Source organism: Symsagittifera roscoffensis, chromosome 2 (genome assembly GCF_963678635.1).
Source record: "Symsagittifera roscoffensis chromosome 2, txSymRosc1.1, whole genome shotgun sequence".
Lineage (NCBI taxonomy): Eukaryota > Metazoa > Xenacoelomorpha > Acoela > Convolutidae > Symsagittifera > Symsagittifera roscoffensis.
Window position 1 is genome coordinate 35,544,824 of NC_087063.1, and position 26,643 is coordinate 35,571,466.

The 26,643-nt window shown below is 38.5% G+C and overlaps 1 protein-coding gene across 1 annotated transcript; it reads right to left on the minus strand.

Annotated features, from left to right (window-relative positions):
• Positions 1-1,508: 1,508 nt before the first annotated feature.
• On the minus strand, positions 1,509-23,439 carry LOC134838872 (uncharacterized). Its single transcript, XM_063854166.1, has 3 exons — positions 22,985-23,439; positions 4,291-5,189; positions 1,509-4,176 (listed from the first exon to the last, which is right to left on the minus strand). The coding sequence occupies exons 1-3, from the start codon at positions 22,992-22,994 to the stop codon at positions 2,428-2,430; spliced, it is 2,658 nt and encodes an 885-aa protein (XP_063710236.1). The 5' UTR covers positions 22,995-23,439; the 3' UTR covers positions 1,509-2,427.
• Positions 23,440-26,643: the final 3,204 nt, after the last annotated feature.

Sequence of the window (26,643 nt, forward strand, 5' to 3'; positions counted from 1 at the left end):
TTATCATATGTAATATGACGCCGGGCCGAGGGGGGGGGGGGGCTGGGACTACTAGTAATAGCAAAGCACTTCTGGCTTTTCTATCGGCTGGATATGCCGGCCGACTGGTTGATCTGATCTGTTCCGTGTGATGTGAGTACAAAAGGCAGTATAAATAAATTTATATTTAACTGATATTACAACTACTAATACTTTAGTGCTGCTCTAGCAGTATTAGGAGGCACTTTGATACTTGTCGTTTGAACTTCAAAAAGAGTTAGTTCTATTGCAACTCCCCCTCCCCCCTCCCCTCCCTTATTGTGCCGTACTGATAGTGTCTGTTATGTTGTTTTTGATTGTAGTGTTGTGTTGTCTCTCTCTTGCTTAGATCTCAGTCCCTCGCTTCACCTTCAAAGTACTGGGCATTAGGGCGACTTAACAGTTGCTCCACTTTAATTCCCCCCTCTTTCCTAACTTTGCTTTGAACTAGTATCTATACTCCGCCACTTCTGAAGTGAACTATTTAGGCAGATACGACAATATAACGGCCGACCTATTTCAAGTCCAAATTGCCACCTCAAAGCCAAAACAAAATTAGCCAAAACTCAAAGAGTACCCCGTGACTCTTTCATGTTAGTTAGTTACCTAGTTGGTAAGGACATAATAATAGTATTATTCAGTCATGTTGGCGTGTTTGGAAATGTATGCTTTGGAATAGTATTGGCTAATATGGTAAGGCGGCGTTTGTTGTTTTGTTTTGTATATTTCATATCGTCGAGTCTGACTGGTCGGATTCGATGCGGAGGAGCTTCGAGATAGCGAGGAGTAGCGAGTAGCGACCTAACGGCTGTTTATGTTTGCAGACAAAGACAAACAAGATTGCTTTCATCTCTGATTAACTTCAATCAGGTACTTAATCAAAATTCAGTCTTAGCACAATCATAAACGGTGTTTGAAGTCTCCCTTTATTCTCTCTTTCAGCCCCACTAAACTCACCCTAGTTAATGCTAAGTAGCCCTCCTTAGTCCCTACAGTCCCCAAATTACAACTACCTTTCATCCCACCAACCCCACCCCACCCTGACTCTTTATCTCACTCCGCTTCTCCGTTTCAACCACTTCTACTTTATTCTTCCCCAACCGAACCAGCCCAATCCAACATAACTCCCACTAACAGTCACCCGAGGCGTCTCATAAAAGCAATACCACACCACCCTTCCCCCTCCCCCTCCCCCTCCCCTTGCTCCCAGCTTCAAAACCTTGCACAAAATGTTGATACAATACAAGTGAATGACACAACAGATACTTTGAACAGCAAATCGACTGCCAGTCGCCACATCAATGCCACCAATCATGAAATGACTTCAGAATTTGAAGCAAAATACAAGAATGATTTGAACAACAAGAAACTAAATCTACGTATACTGTCCGAAAAAATAAGCGGATTTGTTTCCTGATTCTTTGCTACTTTCAAGCGCAAGCTCAAGGAAAAAGTCTTTCTCAGCTAGAGGGTAGTAGATTGAAAACATATTTAAGGAATGATGAAACTTAATTGGGAAAAGAAAGGTAGGTAGTACTATTACTATATACATATAACGGATAGACACGAAAGCGAGATAGGATCTTTTCTAATTTAGCCCAACGAGAGGAGGATTAGTATTAGCAACATTATTAACAGATAATTAGGTTGAAGTCAGACCACCGTTATGGATCAACTTCTCAGCAAACGCTATAATCTTTCTAGCCCTTCAAAAATGGTAAAGCTCCTGATTCTGAGATTATTGTTTCTTATTTTGTTACGCTACAAGATCTGAAACGAAAAGAAACGAGCTTTCAATATTATTGCACTTGGGTAAAGCTGGAAAACGTCAAATTAGAGCCGCTAATTAAATATTCAATTTTATTTGCATGTCCGCGAGAGAGATAGAAAGAGTTGAAAATAGCACCAACAAGATAAAGCCATTAAAATTGAGAATGAGTATTTAAAGCGTCACTGTATGATTAATTTCATCCATTTCATCAGCAAAATGTCAGCAGAGAAAAGAAGAACAAGTAAGCATCGATATTAGAAAAGGGGTTGAGTCAGCGTTTTCCCAGATCCAAGTACCTATAGAAGCCCCCAGCCGACATAAAGATTAACTTCTGGAATCAGATCTCCAAGATTGTCACAAGACGATGAATCTTACCGCACAGCGGAAATCAAAATCGTAACGAACAGTTATATTTGAGTTTTATGCGTAATCTGAGAAATGCTTCTAAATATAGCGATACGTTGCATTGCTCTGGTATAAAATAAAGATTTTGAGGAGTTTTGTTGGAAATGGATTCAAGTGATCCTGATCATCTTCTTTGTGACACATCAATCGATAGGGATAAAGGCAACGTCCGCAAAAATATTCAAGAGCTAGCATTTTCGAGAAGCTACAATCGTTCCACGGCAGTCATGAAATCAATCGACATTGACGACAGCGCCTTCGTCGTCCGATGAGTCAAACGAGTCATCATCATCGTCGTCCATATCCACCATTGGATGTCCACTCATTGCGTCCATACTTTCTGAGTCATCACCTCTTGTTCCATTGGAGCCATCTTCAGATACGCTTAGACGCTGAGAGCCAAAATTAGACTCATCTCCGTCATTCATCATCTTTTGCTTGGAGTGAGTCTTTATGTGCTTCGAAAGATGGTCGGATCGCATGAATCGCTTGCCACAATGGTTGCAAACAAACTTCTTCTCACCCGTGTGCGTTCTGAGATGTCGCTGCAGCTCGTCAGATCGAGTGAATGCCTTGGCACAGAACACCCAGTTGCACACAAAGGGTCGTTCTCCGGCATGCCATCGCAAGTGAGCCTTTAGATGTGAAGTCTTCCCGTATACTTTGCCGCATCCTTCGTAATGACAGATATGTTCCTTTCTCTTGTTAGGATTATTAGAATTGATAGCATTGACACAATTGGGACACCTGCATCGTCGGCAGCGTCTTGTGGACACGGTTGAGGTTGGCGCTGAGTTGACCCCTTGAGGTCCACCGCTGTACAACATCTGCATAAGGTGTGGATCCTTGTTTAGGCTCTGATCGAAAGGGTGCCGGTGTGATAAAATGATGGATGCAGTTAGAGGGTCCAGAGGCTTTCCATCTGGCATGATTGGCTGCTTAACAGGAGGTCGGATACTCCACCAGGACTGGTCTTCCGTAGTGCCACTTCCGGTTGTAGATCCATTTGGGCCAGCAGCTTTTTCAGATCTAAAGCCGTTCTTCGCCTGAGCTTCCAGTTGATTCTGATGAAACATAGAGTGCATCTGAGCAGGTGATGGTAACGAAGTTTTTCCAAACGCTGGGTTCACCTGACTTTGATGAAAAGGGTTCATATTCAGAATCGGGGTTCCCATCATATTGGGAGAATGAAGGAAACCATTTGGACTTGGCTGAACTGGTTTCGGTGGCGGGATGAAAGATCCTGGATGAGCGTGATTGGAGAAAGATGCCAAGTTTCCGAAAGCGTTTTGTTGCAGCTTCTGAGCAGCGAGTATTGCCGATGTTGCGGGATCAAGAGGCGATCTGTTTGACATTATTGGCATATGGTGCGCTCCCATTGGCGGTGCAAGACCTGATGCTCTGCTCTGAGGAGTAAAATGAAATGGAGACACTTGACTGGCCATTTTAGCATGTATGCTTGCTGGAGGCATCAAAGGGGCGCCAGGTCGCTTCACAGCAGACAAGATGTGGGATTGAGGGTTAAAAGCTTCTTTACCATCGGACGACTTTTGAGAGATTTCCGATGGAATTTCCAACTTAGGCAATGGAGGCAAACCGGATTCAGCTATTTTGTTTTCCAGCTCAGACTTAGAGCCTCGAAGTGAGAGATCTTGAGGAACGTCAGTTGCTGACTCGGATTTCAATGGAGTTTCGTTATCATTCGAGTTCACTGCTTCAGTTGACGCTGGAGACTTCTGAGGCGCCAATGGAGATGTGGCCGCTTTGCTAACTGTTGCCGAAGATGTTGGTGACCAGAATTTGTTAGCATTTTGGCTAAAATGCATCCCAGATGCATTCGCGGCAGCTAAATGAGAAGTGAGATTGTGTGTTTGCATGTGGGTCATGTTTGCCAAAGACGCAAGTGGGTTTCGGCCAGCAGCAAAACTGTTGACAGTAGTCCCAGACGTTGATGATGGCTCGTTGGGATTCTGTTTTAACAGCTAAAACGCAGGCTAATTTAATTTCAAACAAAAATTTTTTAAGATTTGAGAAACTGATAACTGCCACTGACCCAAAAATGAATATGATAGAAAATGCTGATAACTGCCACTGACCTGTTCAATTTTTAGTGTATCTTGTTGATTCGATGCAGAAGCCAGCATAGCAGCGAGTAGATTTTCTTCGAGGTAATTTAGGAAGCTAAGTTGCTGGTATGCAGCAAGAGAGTTCGCGGCAGCCGCAGTCGCTGGATCGGAGACATGACTGCCAGTCAGGAGAGTATTCTTCGTTGGACTGTGTTGGCCCATATGTGCTGCTGTGAGGTGTGTTTGCGATAGGTTCAGGGGCATCGACTGTTGTGGATTATTATGATGAGCCCCTGGAGATGTTTTGGCGGACATCAACTGTTGAGCCATTAGCTGCTGTGCAGAAATGTTGTGCATTCCGAAATTGGGGTTTGGCGATGTTTTATTCAGCACTCCTAGGGGTTCGTTCACGGCCATACCACTAATGGTCATTTTCGAACTGCTGTACAACTCTTTACCCTTGTAGGAAGCTTCCGTAGTCACAGTTGAGTTTTGTGATGTGGAACTTGATGAGGCTTGGCTGCTGCCGATTGGTGTTTGAGGGTGCTGTTTGTGTGTGTTTGCTAGTTTGATGTGTCTTTGACACGGTTTGAGGGATTGGGACTTTGAAGAAGATAACGTGGTCTCGACCACTGCTACCGATTGCGATTCGAGATCGCAATTGGGTTGCTTGCGAGGATCTAAGAGGTTGCTATTATTTCGCCAACTGATTGACGATTGGCTTTCTCCACTCGCTCTACAATAATTGAATGCTGAGTAATACAATAGTAAGGTTGCCCAATTTGGGTAGTGGTCGCTTACTGAAGATATGGTGGTATGAACCTGACTCGCACTCTGAGACTGAAGGCGATTTAAGCTCGATGAATCTTTTTCACAAGGTTCGCTCGATGGCCTGTTTGATTGCGACTTTTGTTGTTGTTTTGCAGTTGCTGAAACAAAGCGAGTTAATAAACAACCGCAACAAAGCGAGCAAATATTTATTATTCAGTTAGAATGACTAAAAGGGATTTGTTGAAAAATTAAAAGGAAAGCAATTTAATTGGCTGAATTAAATTGGAGAGTTGGATAGCTCAATGGATGGTCAACGTAGCAGCGCAAGTATGCATGGCAAAGTTTGGTCGGCGACTTAAAAAACCTTTTAATGGCCATGTGTGTTTCAGGAACTCAAGGGTAAAATCTTTAGATCACATCAAAGCCAACATCCAAACTGCATCGAGACACAGGTGTCTTAAATGAAAGCACAATCATTCGAGCGAGCGGCAGGCGAGTAAATGAAACCAAACCAAACAAGCGAAAGAGCCAAAAAGTGGAAGGAGGGAAAGGAACGGCAACAAATATTTGGTCATGAACTGTTTGAAGTGAGAAATGCTTCAGTCGTCGGGTCTACAATTTCTCAATATTGCAGATCCAGTTGAACTACAATATTGTACTCAAGTGGATACATTTACTTTTTGGGAGTTTCTTGCGACGCTTAAATGCGATCCGCGCCAGCAGAAAAAAAACGTCTAAAATCTTGAAACACATTTTCCCCAGCTCTGTCTATTTAAAAATAGTAATACTAAAAAGTTAGAGAAAATAACATTTCACTCAAGTTTAAATCATAATTAACAAAATACTTACTATCGGAACCGAAGGTAATTTGTGAGACTTGAGCGGCGAAGTTTTTGAAGGTACATAAAATGTCTGTCTAAATGTGAATGATGATTCTGCGAACTACTGAAACATTGGTCTCTTCTTAGGACACAACAAAAACACTGAATGCCCACTCCACTGAAGAGAACTTAAACATGAATGTGGCGCCCGACTAAGCACATCAATTTGATATATGTAGCTACTCAGGTTCCAAGAGACTCCACTGGAAGAGGTATCCGGCGACAAAGATGCAGCTTCTACGAGGTCATTGAGAATAAGAATAGCTTAGGCACATCAGCTGGGAAGACAATTTATTCAATTGAGCAGCTTGAAGAAGTATAACAAACTGAAGTGTGCAGATGGAGAGAAAAAAAGATTTGTTAAATAAAAAACTGGAATTATGAAAAGCGGGGATCGTCTGTGCTTTCGTTTCTTTTATATCTACAAAGGAGAGAATAAAGAGAAAAGTACTGTAGCAGCGTAGACAGCAATCTGAAGAGTCGGCTTATTGGCGGCGGCCTACAGTTTATTCTAGCCGAGATATGAAGGAGGGGGCCGACTATTTAGCAAGATGAAAGCTGCTAGTTATGCACACTTCAAACATCAGATACTGTTATTAATATTACCATTTACCACTACAATTAATATATACATAATAGATTTATTGATGTTGTTTGATTGATGAAGACGACGACAAGATCGGTTTGCAATCAAAGCCCGCGCCGCAAGAACCGGTCACGTCAAGTCACGTCATGTCAGATCTCAGATGATATTTTCAGTTGAGATATATGTACATTTGGGATCAGATTCAAATTACGAGAGCGAAAGATAAAAGAAAAAGGGGCGGGAAGGCACGCAACAAAAACTACTGGTGATTTGAGACTGAGATTAAAGCGAAATTCAATTCAAGGAGGCATGCTCAGAAAATATTCGATCCATAAGATTATTGGGCATCCAAAAATATCAGTAAACTAAAATTTTTAACCAAATCTTAAAATAAATCTAGAAACTTCCAACTTTTCCTGATCTACTGAAGGAGATTTCAGTCATCGAATAATAAAAAATCTTCAATAATTTTTCTCTAACCAGCCACTTGAATTTAACCGTGACGAGAATAAAATTGGAGTTCAGTTTCAGTCAATAATTTATATTGTGCTGGTTGGCGCCAGAAATGGGAGTGGTACAACTTGAAAGCAGAGAACAGATTTGTACAGCCAGAAGCCGCCTTCCTCCCCTCGGCACAACACTAAAAAGGGAGGGGACAAAATTCGACCGGAACAAAACGCCGCGCAATAAACAGATTCAAGTTTAGCACTACAAACCAAAGAGATGAACTGCTTTTGTTTATAGAAAAAAGCAAGCAAACTGCCTGAAAAAGACCAGATTGAAAGAAAAAGCCGAAAAGGGAATACCGACAAAAGAAAGAGACTGCTGTTGTGTTGAGAAAAAACGCATTTTGTGAAACATCAGGTTAACAAGTTCTTAAAAAGAGGGCGTTTATCTAACTGAAATTAAAATAAAAGGATAGCCGAATAAATTTAATTCGATTGCAAATTTAGTATGTATTATTAACTTACCTGTGGCGGTTGATAATTTTATACAAGAAAAAAAACTCAAATTGGGGCGGGATCACAAAACTAGATGCGAGTTAGATTACAAACAAGCTGTTTTTAAAAAGTGATGACCGATTTCGACCTCCGGAGAGATGGGACCTGATTGGCTGAATTCTAAGTGCGTGATCAAACGAAACCTCGGCTAAACTTGCCCAAATGACGGGGACTCTCGACTTCAAACGGGAACTGGCTCTTGATCAGCGCACAATAATTAAAAGTTCACTCAGAGACAATTACTAGCACTCGGCAAAATTAACAGCCAAGCTAGCTTCAGCCTACAATTAGTTTAATTCTGCTAATTACTTAATTGGCGGCTCCTTTTATCTTCCTGCTCTTTTGGCTAAGGCTCGTTAAAAATCACTTTCGAAGCTTTTTGCAGGTGGATAAATGGGCCTTTTGAAATGTACTCTAAAATTTCAAAGAACGAGGAAGTCAAAATAGGGAAACTTTGTTCACATAGAATAAATCGAGTCAAGTTCAATTTTTGCAGCTGTGGGATGAAGCGGTATTGCTTTCATATCAGCCCCGGCCCAATTTCCCAAAAACCTAGAAACAAACCCAAACTCAAAGGAAGGTCTGGAAAAATCGGGACGTACCTGAAATATAAAGGTCGACCAGGATTCATATCAGTAACATCTCTGGTTTTTCAGGCCATCCATTCTGCTCTAGTCTAGGATAAGTGTTGAAAAATGCAAGCAAGCAACAAGCAGCGCCCAAGATGATTTAAAGTGATGAAACTTAATCAACAACTCCACTTTTTTCAAACAGCTCGTTAAAAATAAAAGACGCGAGATAAATAAACAAAGTGTAATTTGATCAGGTTTAAAGTTAAATTTCCAACAAGAACTGGCCAATTTGCAGTAAGACCAATTACGAAGGAAGGAAAGAAAGAATGTATGAATTGTAAAAATGGGTGAGAGCTCGGTTCTACTGCAAGTACAAGTCTGTCTAACTCAAATTTTACTGTCCAGAACAGCCAGAAGAGCCGGGGAATAGCGAAGCGGAGGGAGTTTTGAGGAGGACCTATGAAATTTGAGGTAACTCTCAGCCAGTGAAATTGGACTAAGAGGGAAATCGAATAGAAGCTTACGTTTGAACAAAGTAAGAAGTCCTATTTATCTAATTCCAGCAGAGCAGACCGATTGGTGGAGCGGAGTCAGACAAGGGTTGTTTTCCAGCGACTGGACTTGATTCCAACTGGAATGAAAAGAAGCGATAAAAAATAAACAATAATTCCAGATTCAAATAGTGTTCACAGAGTCGACTGAGTCTTGTATCTCAATTTGTACTTTTTGGTACAACTTGAGCAACAACAATTAAAACTGGTCTGCTTGATATAATTTTACGTTTTTTTTTGCGGCTGTGCCGGAGTTAGCTGTGAATGTTGCCGTGGTGGTCGGCGGGCGGCGGCAGCGTATCTGTGTGTTCCGTTATGTGTGAATAAGGCGGAACTGTATCAAAGAACGGCGGCGGATGCTTTGATGTAATTGGGGCCAATAAAAGCAGTCCCTTCAATTTGCTATTCGCTTTAGATCTACTTCTGAGACCAAAGTAGCACAAAGACAAAGACCAAAAGAACGAAAGAGAGAATAGAGTAGAGAAGAAAAACAGCACCAATACTTTTACATTGCCAGCACCACTGCCACCACCAGCAGCAGCAGCAGCAGCACCTAAACAGCTAGAGAATCAAAGACAGATCATTCGCCAAATCTCACCGCCCAATAACAATCGCACTTTTATTCTAGCTTAATCAACTCGTAAGCACACCTTTCTTCTCCAGTCGAAATTGGCGAGAACTACTCTTTGAACTCCTGTGCGAATAAAGCAGCAGCAGCAGCAAAAGAGAAGAGACTGCGACCACGATCATAAAAGAAAAGCCATCCCAGAAATAATAGTATCAATAAAAGAAAAAAGAAAGAGGGCAAAAAGATCTAACAGGGAAAAATCCCAAAGAGAAATTTCTCAGCGGGCAGCTATACTAGAATACAATATTATTGAGGCAAGATCAGACATTTTCAGATGACAATGAATGACTTTCAGATCTAATGGGGAGGTTTTCGTTCCTTTCTTCTTGTATTTTATTCTCTCACTTTCAACTAACACCACACCACTCATTCATCAGTTTAAATTGGGAAGCAAGCACCGCACATGAATTTGATTTGAGCAAACAGTCTTTTGTCTGCTTTTCTTTAATTTTTTCCGGGGCCAGCCGGGGAGGGGTAAAACGGCTTAGCTATTTTTTTCTCTCGCACCGAATGTTAATTTTTCTCACACTAATACAATTACAAACAATCTCCAGTTAGAAATACAATTAAATGCCTCCCTTTTATCCTATTTTCTTTGTACTTTTGTTCCGCCGAGTGCCGCAATGCAACAGGTTCTGTTGTTTCAGTGTTTGTAAGCTCCCGCTATCAGCCGAAATCATTGTTTACTTCAGATTTGAAAAGCTTTTAGAAAACACGGGGAGGTGGCGACAAAAACAAATAAGTAAACAAATGTGGAGAGCAAACAATTCAAAAATGGGCCAACTAAGGCTTCAAAGGTTCTTTTTTGAGGTCACAAGGCCCAAAAAGTCACAGTTGAAACTAATAATAACTCAAAAGGCAATCGAAAGCGAACAATGCAATGCCGCACTGTAGTACTTGCCAGACCCGTAGTCTTGTACTTGTGGTCGATTATGGGTCAGCTCATAAGAGAAAGGGACAATGATTAGTGTTTTTACAAATCAACCGGCATCCCAACCGTGAGGCGCTATTCGTAACAGGCGACAATCGGAACAGGCGACAATCGTAACAGGCGACAATCGGAACAGGCGACAATCGTAACAGTAGGTTAAGCGGGGAACACTGATTCACGCGCAAGATTCCTCTCGTGCCGGATGTAAGCGCAGCGGAGCAAGCGTATTCTACTTGCCAATGCCTTGTTCCAAATTGACGCCTGTTACGAATTGTCGCCCTACCCATCCCATTTCGAGAGGCGCCTCTAACTCGAGAAATCGATTTGTATTTTCCTCCTTAAAGAATTGAACTGAAACTTCGATTGGCTCATACGACCAAATAGTTGTGAATTAAATTTTCGCCAAGATTTTTAAGTTTTTTTACGATAAAAAAAGGTTAGATTGGTTTGGTATTTCTCATGTATTCGGATCTGACCTCACTCATGCTACCGATGATGAACAACTGTCGCTTCTCATTTATTAGATCTTTCAAGTTTGTCAACAACAATGTAGATTTGACATGACTTTTCAAAGATGACGACACAATTTTATCCGCCCAAAAGTAACGGTTTCAACTAATCTCTTTGAACTGATGAACTGGAACAGGAAGCGAAACTGTTCAGAATCCTCATCACGTTGTTTCGCATTTAGAGAACTTTTGATGCAGATGTTTGCGATTTAATGTAGGAGACAAAACAGCAAACAAATCTCACATCTTTTATTGGCTGAGTAATAGATCTGGTATTTTTGGATTCTACTCTCAAACAGACTTGTTACCTTTGAGCAAATGAAAAACAAAGTGGTCGGCCCGACCAAACATTTATGAGACAATAAAGACTTTTCAGATCAAGTCCCATAAAAGATAAGTTAAATATTGAGCGATTGAGCCGAAACGGGATTGAACGACTCTGTGAAAATACTTTGATTAAATGATCCGAAAGATACGACATGTGATACATGCAATAAAGCAAATAACTTTTTATAAACCTTCTTACCAACAAATAAACCAACTACTCTATGAAAGAATCATACATCATCAGACATGTGTCGTAATAAGTATATGGACTATGAAGTGGTCATTTAGTCATTCAGACGGACGGGACGGGACGAGGCGTTATGGTCGTCGTCGGTTTCACGGTTTCGCACCAGGTGACTTCATAAGCGAAGTTGCTGTCATAAACAGAATAGTGTGAGAGTGTGCAATGAAAACAGCGTCTGGTTAGTGTCTGAGAGACAGAGAGCCATTGAAGTGAAGCATGGCTTGGGTTGGCTTGGTTTGCTCTTGCCTCTGGAGTGGCGGCCGAGTTATCAAAGGAGTGGTGTAAGGTGGAGGTGTCCCACTTTCGGAGGTGGCAGTCTAATCTAAGCTAGAATTGCACATACCTCCTTCATAAGACAGGCCTCCCCCTCCCCCTCTCCCCCTCTCCCTCTCTCTCTCTCTCTCTCTCTTTCACACACAATCTAAACAGCCCCTACGTCCCTCCTTCAAAGAGGGTCATATAAACAGACCCAATTAGCACCAACTTACTAAACACTTTGATATCAAACTACTTGCAATTGCATTAAGCTGTCGTGTTGTGTACATAGATAAACACTTTATTAGGTACCTACTATCTATGCGAGACAAGACAGATATGTATCCAATGCATTGAGACTTTTCAGAGGCAGTGAATGAAAATACACTTAAATACACACAGAAACGAATTACCCACTTCATTTTTTACTTGATATTTCCCTCCAGTTTTTACCTTTCAACATTTACAAAGTGCTATAATACAAGTTAACATTCACTCCAAAATTGTATCCATCATCATCGAATAGAAAACGAGTGGCCTCAAAGAGTCAAACTGACACTTGAATACATATAATCAAAAGTATTCCGTTGCGGTATCAATTCTAAAATTGACAGGTTCTACGCATCCGAAACCATAACGACATAATTGATACATGGAAGAGGGATCTTTGTCTCTTTCTAGGTTCAGATTGAGCACAGCGGGACGCTAAAGATTCCAAACCCCCAAATTCGATCACTTCACCGAAGAAAGTTTCCTCGGTTCTTTTATAGCAAAACAAAAGCCAATAAACAACCACTTAAAAACCAATTAACAGCCAGTTAGCTCCTCCATAGAAGCACCTCGATGATGGGTGTACTAAAAGGGAATTATGTAATGCCTTTCCTTATATACATTCCAAGCATGCTTCAGAAAAGGATGGGTAGCAGTAAACCATACTTTTAAAAAAAAAAATCGAGGGTACAGTGTTCACTTTTGGATTGATTGTTTTCAGTTATTTTTTCCATTGTTTTCAACTTGAAAAGATATATGAAGCACAGGTAGAAGTATAAAGAAACAACACAATTGATCAACACCAATAATCTTTTCCCAGTTGAAGGCATATGAACACTTCAAAGCAGGACGTACAGTTAGCTACTCTAGATTTGGCTCAAGATACGAATGGAATGGGATTGGTTACTAGTTGGTTGGTTGAAAATGCATCCAATTAGAGTAGCTTAAGAAAGAGCGCTAGTATGTAATGTCGATACCTACTTTGGGGTTGGAGTTGGAAATTGAGCGCTAGAATAGGCTGAAAATAAGTGAGGGCGTTTAAATCGGCAGGACGGCAATGGCATCTAGGGCGCTGGAAATAGGGATGAAAAGAAATGAGGGAGGGAGATTGGAGAAAGATGAAAAGGAGAAATTCAAAGTGGAGGAATGAAAGTAAAGGGAGGTGTGTCCCTTCATCTATTTGTTCATTTCCCTTTCTTTCTTTTTCCTATTTGATTCGAAGAGAGAGAGAGAGAGAGAGAGAGAGAGAGAGAAACTAGCAGAACAGAGTGATCTGGTGATGGGACTGTGGTGTGGTGTGGTGAGTTGTGCCACTGCCACCGCCCCCTATTTGCAGTTCTGTTCTGTTCTGGAACTATAAAAGAGAGGGAGCCTCTTTGAAGCGGGAGACATGAAAAAGAACAATAACAAGGCCAAATAAGCGTGTTAAAAGTATCACCTCTAGCCCTGCCCTGCCCGGCCCAACTTTATTTCTCCCCAATTCATCTTTCATCTTAATCGTCCCGTCCTTTCCCAGACACCGCCGCAACCGCCACAGCCACCGCCATCGCTCTTTCATCCTAAGCACCGCCGCTCATTTCCCATTTCGCACTAAACTCTGAACCCGAGGTCTTCATTTTATTTTTAATCCCCTCCCCTCCCCTCCCTCAACCTCACCTCCCTCGCCTCGGCCTCACACTGTTTATTGGCAACGCCCTGTTCGAATTCTCTAATAACCACATACTTCACGCTCGAGTAAAAATCCGCTCACCCATTTTTCTCACCCGGCTGTTTTTAAAGCTTCTCACGCTAACCAAAACAAGGGAAGAGATTGATTTACACTGCCTTTATTTTCCAATCAATATATTTTTTTACTCTTGCTTGCCCTATTCGCCGCTAAGTTTAGGATGAATTTGATCCAGGTATGCAACAGTAGCAGCAGCAGTTGATCCAGGAAAAGAGTGATTGCCCGCCCTTGCCCATTAACAACCCCACCCTGTAGCAAACAGACACACCCTGTCCGCTCCCTTTTAATTGAGCCTGTATTTAAATTCCACTCCACTTCTAAAAGCGCAGCAATGTTTGTCTGTTGTGCTTTCATCTGCTCAATTTTACTTCAAAGGCCGCCGCATCTTTTCTGCTCAATCAATTGGAAACATTGTGCCTATTTTATCCTCCCCTACCATCAAACAGATAATCAAACTACAAATAGATTTATTAAAACAATAAAAAGTTAATATCATCTCGATAAATACAATACAACCAGCACGTCTCACAGCTACGATTACGCATGTGAGATCGCACCAATATTACAAGAGCGGACCAAAAATCAAAGAGAAACATTAAAAACATGCCATCTAAACTAGAAATTAGCGATGCAAGGCATTCAGCCTTATTTAGACTAACACGAAACAACTTAACTTTCGTAATAACAGGCGTCTAAAAAGAACAAAGGTTGGATATTTTTCTCACCTAAAATTTTTTTGTCAAATCGAAGTGGAAGGAAAATATCGCTTTTTCCGAACACATCATAGATGCAAGCAGGGTTACCACTTGGTCTGTAATTACAGACCGGTCTGTAAAGTCTGTAAAAAGTCTGTTTTTTTTACATTGGTCTGTATTTTATTGCTGGGCAAAGTTTTCATTGACATTCTGCTTTAATCAGGGTTCCTACCTTCGACAGAGAGTCCTTTGAGAAATACATTCTGTCCCAAATTCTTCTGAATCAGATGTCTGCAGCAAGCCATCTTTATAAGGAATCTGAGAAGCAGCGCATGAAAGAAGAAGACAAATTGAAAGTGAAAAGCAACGAGTTGCGTCGGCAAATTGGTATTTACCAACGGAGATCGTCAAAAGTCCTCAAGCGCGAACTGTCAGAAACAGAAAAAGAATTGGCAGAAGCCGAAAAAGTCCTTCAAAATATCAAGGAGAAGAAAGAGCGACTCCAAAACGAACAAAGGGGAATTAATTCCCGATCAGATGACATTTCAGCGAAGATTGTAAACGTGATCTTGAAATAATCATTTTGTTCTTTTTTGTTGTAATTTAAACTATCATTCGAAATAAATTTTTTGTGGAATACTAGTTTTCGCTGCGTATTCAGGCTAGTCTGTATTTTTTCACGCCCGAAGTGGTCACCCTGGATGCAAGGTACTTGAGAAGTAATCGGTTCTCGGTGAGCAACCGCTGCATCTCGAGCATGAAATTGCATGGATTCATATCTACAAGGATGAAAGCCAAAAAAATCTGTCAGATTCGAAGTGTGTTCACAGCTGTCAACCTGGTTTTGAATCGTTCTCAATTAAAGGGCACAATAACTTTCAGATTCATATTCAAGACAATCATTCGCAAAAACAAATCAAAGCACCAGGGCAAAACGCCGAATGTTCCGACTGCCCTTTAACATGCCTATAGAAAAACTATAGAACCCCTACACACTCAAAGACAAGTAAAAGTGTACATTTCAAGCTTAGTGGATCGATTAGCTGGTCTCAATTGGGAAACCGACAAAATTTTAAAAACTTTAAAGCATTTTTCACTTTCGAAATTCGAAGAAAAATATATCACATTAGCCTTTGAGCTTCAAGAATCTTTTAAAAAACGGACAAAATGAAATTTTTTCCCCCAATTTTCGAAGAAAAATTATAAACATAACTAACAGACTCTAAATTTTGAAAACACTTTTTTTATATAAAACTCAGCCTTATGAACTAGTTGCAAATTCAATCAAAAGTCCAAAACCCAGGTTTACTAAACTCAAAAATTTCGAATGCGGCAAGTGGAAAATCGATAACTAACAAAAACTTAGCTTTAGTTTCCGACTCAAGCAAGATATCTGTAACTTCAAAGGTACCCAAAATGCAGCGCTCAACAGTAATGCAGTGCTGATTTGAATTATCTGGATAAAACTAATAAAACTTGAAATTTAATATGCGTTTTTCTCAAATTGGGTTCATTTAAGACAAAGAAAGATGAAGACAAACCTAGTGTAAAATTTTACACAGAGGCGAAGTTGCACTTTGCATGCACAAGCAAAAATATGACCGATAACGCTACTGAAAAAACTGAATGAGTAAAACTTTGAGTCTACAAAATTTCTTAAGTGACGCACGCCAATAATGAGTCTACATAATTGCTAAGTGACGCAAGCCAATTATGACGCATTAGTAGTACGAGTCAATTTGAAAAATAACCAACTAACATGCATCAATTTATAGAGGACGCATTTTATATAGTATCCTTAGCATTGGCTGTACTTATTAGAATGAACACTAATATTTGCGACGTAGGTAAGAAAAAACAGAGTTCATACTATCGCACAAGCTTTGCTTGCGTAAACAGAAATAATATGGTGCAGATTGTTTCGCATAATTCTCGCACAAAAATTTACCCCAAAAACGATCATTTTTCGCGTTGTTCAGTCAATCAAACATCATTCCATTTTTTGGCTATCAAACGAAAATAAATATCTTTATACAAAGCTGAGAAAATGATAACCTTCTCAATTTTTGTTGGGCTACATAGGAGAATGATATAGTTTTGTCGGTAAATGAACAAACAGGTTTGGAGTAATTTTTGATTGACTTCACAAAGCCAAAATTGATAGGGTACAATTTTTGGACCATAACTTTGCAAAACAAATTGCACCATATTAGTTCTGTTGAAATAAAGTTTTGAGCAAGATTGGTCTTCATCATTTTTTGTCTAAAACCAACCAAATTTGAGAAAAACGCGCTTGAAAAATCAATTTTTATTCATTTTATTCGGATAATTTTAATCATCACTGAGAAATTTATAGCGCAAACAAATTGCCCTCGCAGCGGTTCCCTACAAGAGTGAACAAGTACAAGAGTGCCGAGAAACAGCTGTTCCAGGGTGCCGCAAAAAAATCAGCACGAGGCCCAAAAAATAAAAGATAGCCAAGAGACAGTGGGAAAAAAAGTCAATGAAAGCAAAGACACAAAAAAAAATTGAATTAGTTTTTTTGAAAAAAATTCAACTTTCGAATTTCAAAGTCAAAAATGTATGGCTTTAAAACTCTTTGAAAGTCGAAGCCAATTTATGATTGAAACTTTTTTGATAAAACCATTTCAATTTCAGAAAACTGATTCAATAGATTGAAAATGTTATTCCACTGGGATATCTGAAAATTGAAGTCCACTTCGGAACTAGAATTCAGTCACGTTTTTCGTGACCTTAACACTTCAGCAGTTCGATAGTGGAATCTGCTGTCCATTTAACAAAGAAAATAAACTGAATTTGAAACAAAAACATGGGGTCAAACCTAGAAAAATCAAATTGAGCTTGTCTAAAACTTAGATTTTTTCTTAAAAAACACAAATTATTGCAGCCTATATGAATGAATACCACTTCGTTTTTTACAGTTCTAAAGAAGACTCCAAATTTTATGTAAATTTATCTAAATGGGTCGGAAGCTTCAGCCAAAATTGGGTCGCCTACAGCTTGATTCTCCATAAACGATCTTATCGAGATATAAACTGCTCCATATTTGTCCGTTTTTTTTGCATCAGATGAACAAAAAACGAATTAGCAAATAGTTCGATTAGTTCGAAGAATCACTTAAGAAAATATTCGGCGGCGAAGGTCATAGCCAACTTGAGTACAAAATTTTAAATAGCCAGCGAGACAACTGCATTATGGTAGCGAGCGTGCTAATCGATACACAAGCTAAAATACAGGTTACACGCCAATTTAGTATATTAAAAAATCAGACGAATAGTCAAGATTAAAATAAAATGAAGGATCGCCCATTAATGGCAACCCCCCTTAGTATAGAAAATAACGACAACCAGTTTTTTTTCAGGAGTACAGAAGTGGGTTGAAATTAAGAGTCAAATAAATTCGAAGAACTAAAATATAAGAAAAATTGTTCCAAAGTCAGGTTAGGAATGGGATAGTAAAATTTAGTTAACATCTGATATGAGACGCCACATTCTGACAAGATGAGTTTCAACAATGATTCAACGTTTTTGAAATATCGTTTTAGCATCAGAAGCACGGCTGACAGGACTTTAATATGATATCTCACTCAATTCTCACCGAGATTTCTTTGAAATATTTAACGCACCCTACGTTATAGTGTCTTCCACTCTTCTAAAGAGATCGGAACAATTAAAATCGTTCAGCTCTATGCAGAACAATCTTCTGTTCCGACGATAGAACTGAATAGAGGTCGAAGTCATGTGTCCGGATTATGATTCAATGATCCGAATATAATAAAGTGGGAATCAAGAAACTGTTAGTCAGATTAATTAAAAACTCAGAGTGAATGAAATTAAGAGCACAGTTTATGGTAAAATCATTAAAAATCAATCAAAAGAAAAAACAAACGTTTTTTTTGCTTTTGTACAACTTTTTAATTGAAGTAGACGGAAAGTTCTGTGCTACTTGCACATAACTAGCTGGTCTTGTTTCTACCTAAATCAATTACCGTTCAAATTTTTATAATTAAATGTACATTGGAACTGAAGTCGGAGATCAATTTAGGGTGATATGTTACCATAGCTGTAGGTGTGCGTGCAATAAATCGATAATCATATCAGTAAATCGAATTATGAAACAATTAAGTAACCAGGTTGCGTCATATTAAGTACTAACTAAGCTTAAAATGAACGCATTACCGAATACAATAGAATAGGGAGCAGTGGTGAAGTGGTTACGTCTCCGCCTCTCAATCGAAAGGTCGGATGTTCGCGGCCCACCATGATCCGTGCTCGTTGCTTGAGGGTGAGGCAACATTACTCAGCCCAGAAAAATAACCAAAAAATTGCATGTAGTTCTTAAGCAGGGGTACAACAGCGGTTCGCCGTAATGAGCTGTACAGCTCGTATGTTGGTCCTATCCCTCGTGGATAAAATGATCCTAAATAGAAAGACTTTTTACCCATATTAACTGCAATATTTCAATTCTTTAGCTGCAGAATTTAATTTATAACTATATTCCGCAAACTTTCTATCAAGTTTAATGGTCAATCAAAAATAAACGTTGCTACTCTGAAAACGTTCTTACTTAATAAAATACATTTTCGGTTAACTGAACACCGTCACAACTTTCGATGTACTGATCAGGAAATTTCATTTTCGGTTTACTGATCTGGTCTGCCCGTTTTCGGGTTGCTGATAGATCGGTTAACTCACCTACCACTGTTACAATAGGAGGTAAGATTGAGCACAGTGCATGTATTGAATTTGAGAACTAGAATGCATAATATAGTCATTTCATTTGCAATCAATTGAAATGATAGTTTCGGTAAATACATTACTCTGCCAGATGATATGCTTTTCAAAAATTCAAATTTTACTCTTCTTTTGGCAAAAAATGGCTTTTAAAATGAAATGTGAATAATGATCGAAGTATAACAAAAGAGATCTAGCTATTTAAATTGAACCTACAACCTATTGTAATATATCACCCAATTTAGTGTTTCCTCGAAGGCTTCCAGGTAAAAGTTAATCTCTAATAATACCATAATACCATGTGTTTAATTGTCAATCAGAATAAATGGAGATCATTTTCAGTGCACGGCTGAGAGGACTTTAATATGATACATCGGCTGTCGAAGATTTTGTCGAAATTGGCAACTTTCGTTTTCGGTAGCATTAAACGCTCTACAAAAAAAAATAATCAACAGAATGTTCCGACCAGTATCCCTGATTTAAATTTTAGTGGTGGTGCGACTAAATTGAGCTTTACACAGAGGCGAAGTTGCAATTCGCATACACAAGCAAAAATTTGACCGATAACGCTACTGGGAAAAACTACATGAGTAAAATTTAAGTCTACAAAATTTCTTAAATGACGCACGCCAATTATGACGCATTAGCAGTACCAGTCAATTTGAAAAAAAAAGAAATTTCCCAACTAACATGCCTCAGTTTATAGAGCAGTCTGTTGAGCAGTAACAGCAAGACAAAATTAAATGTAAGAAAAAATAAAATGAATTTATTGTTCAATTTGAAACTTTTTTTTTGTGAAAATCATCCCCCCACACGCCATACCAAGTATAAAGTGATAAATTTCGCTCCTATTAACAAATCAATTATGGCAAATGAGCTTCTCTCAACCAATTTAGAACGATTTCTATGACGGATTATATCTCCGCTTACACGTTAATATCGCGAGTTAATTGTCCCAAATTGACCAAAATGACCATTTTCAAGCCGCATGATTTACAAAAAATGATCACAAGTAAAATATCTTTCCAAATTTAAGCTCAAGACAACAATACTCTTTGATTGATAAAAAAACCCGTCACAAATGGCTAGCTAAAAAATCGAAATTTAACTGAAAAAAAAAACCAACCCAAGAACAAATATTCCGTTTTTTTTTCGTTACGAAAGTCGGAACAAGAATAGTCTGTGTTAAAATCCTGAGCATTGGCTGTACTTAATAGCTGGTTATTGATCAAAATGACGCTTTCGAAATGAACACACTTCATCGCAACAATATTTGCGTCGCAACAATATTTGCTACTTAGTTTCGAAAAAAAAGATAGTTCATACTATAACACAAGCCTTGCTTGTGTAAACAACTAGTTAATAAAGTAATTGAACAAAAAGTCAGCTATTTCTTAGTATTTTTAACAATTCTAACTTGTGTCAGAGCGTAATTCAATTCACTTGTCACTCCAAATTGGTCGCAAAAACAAAAAATGCAGACAGTTTTTTCCAACACACAAAATTTTTTATGAATTTTTAATTGCAGCATGAACTACGACCAAAAAAGCTCAGAAACTTTATCTTACGTAGCCCCTTTATGTTAAATCATTCATCATAAAATTAATAGAATGATTGTGGCAAGTACGTGACGTTACAAACCCACCCAAAAAACTAAAACTTAATAATTTTGGCGCTCAAAAACATTCAACACATAACCTTCGGAATTTCTGCACTAAAAATTAAGCCAACTCACAGAAAACTCAATTTAAACTGAAAAATCTGCGAATAAATGCAAAAACTTAAACTTTGGGCGTTTGAACGCCGCTCTTTGTATGCTTTTCAGAATTTTCAAAAGAAGTATGAAAACAAGATTTCCAAAACAATTAGAGCCCCCAAGATTTTTGGCAATTACCAAACTTGCGTCACAATTTTGGCCGAGCGATACCACTTCACTCAAATGCGCAAAAAGTTTTCCAAACTTTACGGAAAAACTTACGTTAACATCAACTTTTGTCGATATTTGACACTTTCGTTTTCGATGTCATTGAACGCTCTACAATAAAAAATAACCAACAGAATGTTCCGACCAGTATCATGCGTTTAAATTTTAGTGGTGGTGCGACTAAGTTAAGCTTTAACTATTAGTTAATAAACTAATTGAACAATAAATCAGCTAACTCTTAGAATCTTTAAAAATGATAACTTGAGTGTAATTCAACTCGCTTTTCACTCCAATATGGTCGGAAAAACAAAAACTGCAGACCGTTTTCTCCAAACCCCCAACAGTTGTTTTTGAATTTTTAATTGCAGCATAAGCCGCAACCAAAAAAGCGCAAAATATTTATACCACGTAGACTCATTATTATGTAAGGTGTATTTGAGGTACGTGGATTTGCATGGTAAAAGTAATCAATACAAAGTTCTTTTCCAAATTGTGGCGGGAACAAATAGCCGATAAGTAAAACCTTTATGTTAAAACATTTATCATGGAACTAATAGAATCCTTGAGGCAATAAAAAAACAATCCGATTCCTCAAACCGGAATGGCCGGTTGCTGAACAAGTAGCACAGAAATTTCCGACAACAAAAATAAAAAAAAAACATTTTAAAAAAAAATAAAAATGTGCCGTTTTTTGTCGGTAGTTATATAGAATGATTTGAACGAAAGCGCAAAACTTTTATTCCCAAGATAGCGCTAAAATACTTCAATATCATTTTAACTGGAATCAAACTAACTTTTCACGGCTGAAGTAAAAGCTTATCCTCAAATTAAAAGCCTGATCGATCGCTTTAGTCACTGCAAATTAGGTTACAAAATCAAAAAACTTCAAACGGATTTTCTTGACATAAAAACTATTGGGAAATTGTCAAACCTCTTTCGAATCAAGACTGAATACGATATATCACTCGACCCATGACAATGATTATTTGAGCTACCTGATTTTGCGTTGAAAAAAAAACAAAATTCATCCGTGATTTTAATCTTCTAAAACATTTTTTGCTCCAAGTCAAGTCTTAAAACATCATAAAAATATTGTTCAAAGTAAATTGTTCGAAGAAAGTGACGCAATTACCGGCCACTTTTCGAGCAATTTTTACACTATCTGAAAAATATTGATGTCGAAGCTCAAAGATAAAAAAAAAATAAACAAGCGACCACTTGTTCTGAAACTTATAGGGGATTGAACTTGAGACTGCTTAGACCACATTTCAAATTGGGATAATTAACAAGCGATTTATGTCTTCCTATTAAAGCGTTACGCGAAATGAAAACACAGATACTGTCATCACTTTATTCTTTACATAGCGTGAGAAGGGATAAAACCAAGAAGAAAAAACGTGCGAAATTTCTAAAAGTTTTATTGACTTTCAAAATGTTTCAGTTGAATTTTTGCCTTTGCCCCGATAACTTACCTACACAGCCACCAGAGTTGAAAAAGTGCCAATGAAAGAAACATAAAAAACTAACTTGTTTTGTTTTTTAAATCAATTTGAGAAAAAGTAGTGGCCCCTAAAGCTCTTCTAATATCAAGAAAAATTTAAAATTATCACTTTTTTAAAATAAAATTATAAAGTTATAAAATTTCGAAAAATTGGATCATTAGGTAACTTTTTATTCCGCTGGGAAATCAAAAAACTAAAATCTTATCTATTTTGAAACGAGAAGTCAATCACGTGTTTTGTGACCTTTACAGTTTTGCTGCTCAATTGTGCAGTTTGACTGACTGTAACAAAGGAAGTGAACTGAAAAAAAATCACAAGTCAAACCGCGAAAAATCAAATTTGAGCGTGAACAAACTTTATACTAAAAATGACAAAAAAATCATCACGACCTATATAAGTATATTCACTGCGTTCATTGACACAAAAAAAACAATCCGCTGCCTCTCAGATCAAGGTAAATTTTTGACTGCTCACACAACGTGGAAAAAAGCCCGCCGTCTTTCGATTAATTCTTTTTGATTAATTCAGATCAAAAAATTAAATTAAGAAGCAAAATATTCGCAAACAGTTTGGTTAAACACAGAAATATCAACTTACATGATTTCATCAACACGAAGTGAAGAAAATGGCAGAGGAGTAACGAGTATTTGGTGAAAAATGAAATGGCTAAAATGAAACTGTTCAGAGGCGATCAAGAGGATCCAAATATGTCAGGTCATAGTGGATCACTTCAGTTGTGAAATCACAGCAAATATGTTGTGAAAGAGTTGCAACTGAGGATCAATTGGCGGCACTTAAGAGTGTCCTTTTGTAAGAGTAGCAGATTTTGAAAAAGGCAGAAGAAAGAGAGCAGTGATGAGTTGAAACGAGAATTGAATAATTAAAGTGGTGCTTGCCAAAAAGGTACTAGGCGAGTAGATTAATTGATGATGCGCGATTGATTTATCAGAAGAAATAGTGTCTCGTTGACACACTTGGACATTTGTAAGATGAGTTACTTCAAAAAGAGGATACAAATGTCAAACTAAACACGCAAAAAAGGACAATCAAAGAAGCTGACAACAAAGTTACTTGATTTTTTTCTGGTCGGAACTACTCTTTCAAATCCCCATCGTTCATTTGTTCCAAGTATTAGCAAGTGGATTCATCATCCAATCTATCCGTTCCGTTTCTATCTGCAACTCCACTGACTGATGTTTGATGTGATGAACAGAGGTGGAAGTATCCAGCGGCTGTTTCTCCAGATCTGGTCTGGATTCAAAGTTACTTCAGTGTCCGGTCATACAGAGGGAGGAAGTTAAGGCAACTGGAACAGAAGTGCTGTGCTTGGTTGATAATTCTTCTTCTTCTTCAAAAGGATGCTGCAAATTCAAACGGAGTAGAGAGAGATGAGAAATTGAGAAGAGGTGGAAATGAAAGACAAGTACACAACTTAGAAGGACGGCGGAGATCTGAGGAGACCGGTAGAATATTTCACAGGGTTGGCAAGCAGAAGAATAAAGAGAACTCAAGTAAAAAAGAGAAAAGAGAAAAGAAATAACGGCGGCGACACAAAATCCAAGGAATACTACGCACACTTTTGTACCGAAAAACACCACAGCCTATCAGGTGGGGACATATTTGCGGAGGGGCATTTTTTATTTATTAGGTTTTATGAGGGTTGGGGGTATTGATGGTTTAAGATCCTGAGAAGTCACAAGTGTGGCGTGAGATGTTGAGAAGAGGGAGAAAGAAGGCGACGTTTAGCGGCGAGCGGGCGGCACATCCAGGTTTAGAACACAAGGAGGCATTCAAGTATTCAGTGATAAAAAGAAACACCAACTGCGAGTGTTTGTAGGGAGTTGCGCTCAAGTGCGTCCCGCAGAATGCGAGCAGCTCAATTAGAGAGCAGGTACAAACAAGGGACCATGCTTTGTTGTCGGCAGTGAAAAGTAGAAAATGGGAAAAAACAAAGCACAAGGGTGGCTCGTGTTACGTCTGTCTACAATTGATTGTAGTACCAACTGAGAACAAAGACGTAAACACCTTCTTAAGAGATAAAAGACTGCGAAAAAATGGTCCGCGAAATTGCTCAAAAGCATTTTTTCAATTCCAGAAGAGACACCTGGACACAAAATGCGGCTAAAAGGAGAAATCTAACGAAACGCCCCCTCCCCCGAAACGTCCGATCAACCGAAACATACCCAGCGGCACTTTATAACATCCGTTTTGGCAAACCAATCCAAAATAGATAGGCGCTTTTATTCCCACTAGCCCGCGACAAAACCCACGGCGTTTGGTGAATATTTCTAAATTGTGCCGTAAACTTTTATATTTTACGCAATGAGACAACTCGCAACAAAAGACAACTCAAGATAAAGTAAACTCACATTAAAACTCGTACATAACAAATAACTTGAAAAATAATCTAACATTTTGTATGCTAACAAATATGCTCAAAATGATTTACAAAATTTGTGCACTTTTGATTGACAGCATTTTATAAGGAGGCATAAAAACAGACCAACAAACACCAAGACCAGACAAGTATAACTAGGGGCGGATTTAGGGGGGGGGGGGATCGCCTTGCCCCTTCAAGGATTCGACCCCCTTTCGACCCAAATTATCCCCCCTTTGTACTATTTAGAGATATCTATTTTTGGCTGACGGACGCTAAAATTAGGGGGTGGGGACGCGCGCCGAAAAGGGGATGGAGACGTGCGCCTGTTTTTTCAAAATTTTGCCTGCAACGCTAGTGCTTTGGGAGAGCTTGGAAAATCATTTTGGTCGACCTAAAAAGGGTTAACAAAATTTTGGATTTTTTTTTGAAAATCCGCCAACCCTCGAGAAAATCCTAGAGGATAACCATGCTGTGCAAATATCGCAGAAAATAACGGACAAAACCACTTATTCAAAATGAAAGTACAGAAAAAAGTGCCATTATTTTTTTTTTTAAATCTTTACATTTTTTTCTTTCAAATTCCAAGTTGACACACAAGCGAAAAAAAAACAAACAATTTGTTGTAAATAAAAACGATTGGGCAAAAGACAAGGTTCTTTGAACTACAATATGTTAACAGACTCCCGAATAGATTCACCACTATCCGCTCAACACCCATAAGCTTTAAAATCTGGGCCAAGATACCTCGGAAATAATATGAGTCTTAGTGAGCTATACGCTAATGTTCAGATCATGTGAGAAAAACCCGGAATAGAAATATTGCGACGAAACTATGCAATGAAATAAGCGAATTGTTTAGACAAATTTGCCCAGTTGAAAAAATTTGCCCTGCGCATGTGTAAACGTGAAGTTTATTGGAAAACCTGTCCCTTCTATTGCGTAAATGTAAGTTTTATCATTTTTTGACAGAAATTAATTAAACTAAAAATTGCTTATCAAATTCTATAATTTCAGATTTTTCAGGAAAATAAGTAAACCCTGTGAAACAATTGATAGCTAGTACGTTGCCCAAATCCTTTTTTGATCGTTTACTAGCCCTCGGCCATTCTCCCAAGTCTTAATATATTTTTGTGAAAGATTATGATGCTAAGCGACACGTTCTAGAAAACGTGGGCTATGATAAGTCAGTGAAATTCTTATTTCGCAAAGCCATTCTGGCCGATGAAGTAAATAACACAACTAAATCTTTTAAAAAATCACGTTTTCAGATAAAAAAATTAGTAAAATCTAATTAAGATAGCAAAAACCGAATCAAAACGACTCTTAGAACTTAATTAATTGAAACTCTTAAACTTTGAAACAGAGCGAAGAGACAGATTTTGTTGTGTTTCTAAACTCCAGTTAAAAACCATTAACAATTCTATCAAAGTTTTCTAAGCTTGCATCGACTTAAGATGATCAGAAAGAGGTTCTTTAATTGATTTTGTTTTCATTAAAATAACCCTATCTGAGTTAACATGATCCTTAGGCGCTTTTTATTCTTCTGTGAATTCTAACAACTAGGTACAGTTTTGGCATTGGAGTAGTAGAAGTAATACCGAAATTTTGATAATATAGCCATAAGACAGTGGGAATTCAAAAACTAATATCTTTTTTTTTGTTCCGACTTCCAAAGAAAACGGAATATTTATGGTTGGGGTGGTATTATTTATTATTCAGTCAATTTTCGGCAATCGAATTACAAATTTTTAACAAAAACTTCGACATTCCATTCAAGATATTGCCTCCCTGAAATTACATCTAAGCAGATATTTTACCTTCAATCAATTTTTGCAGGGAAGTTGGCGCAAAATATTTATGCGAGGGGAATTATCCC

Coding starts and splice junctions, on each gene's coding strand:
- LOC134838872 (XM_063854166.1), bottom strand. Junction 4,177..4,290: donor ATACACTAAAAATTGAACAG/GTCAGTGGCAGT, acceptor CCTGCGTTTTAG/CTGTTAAAACAGAATCCCAA.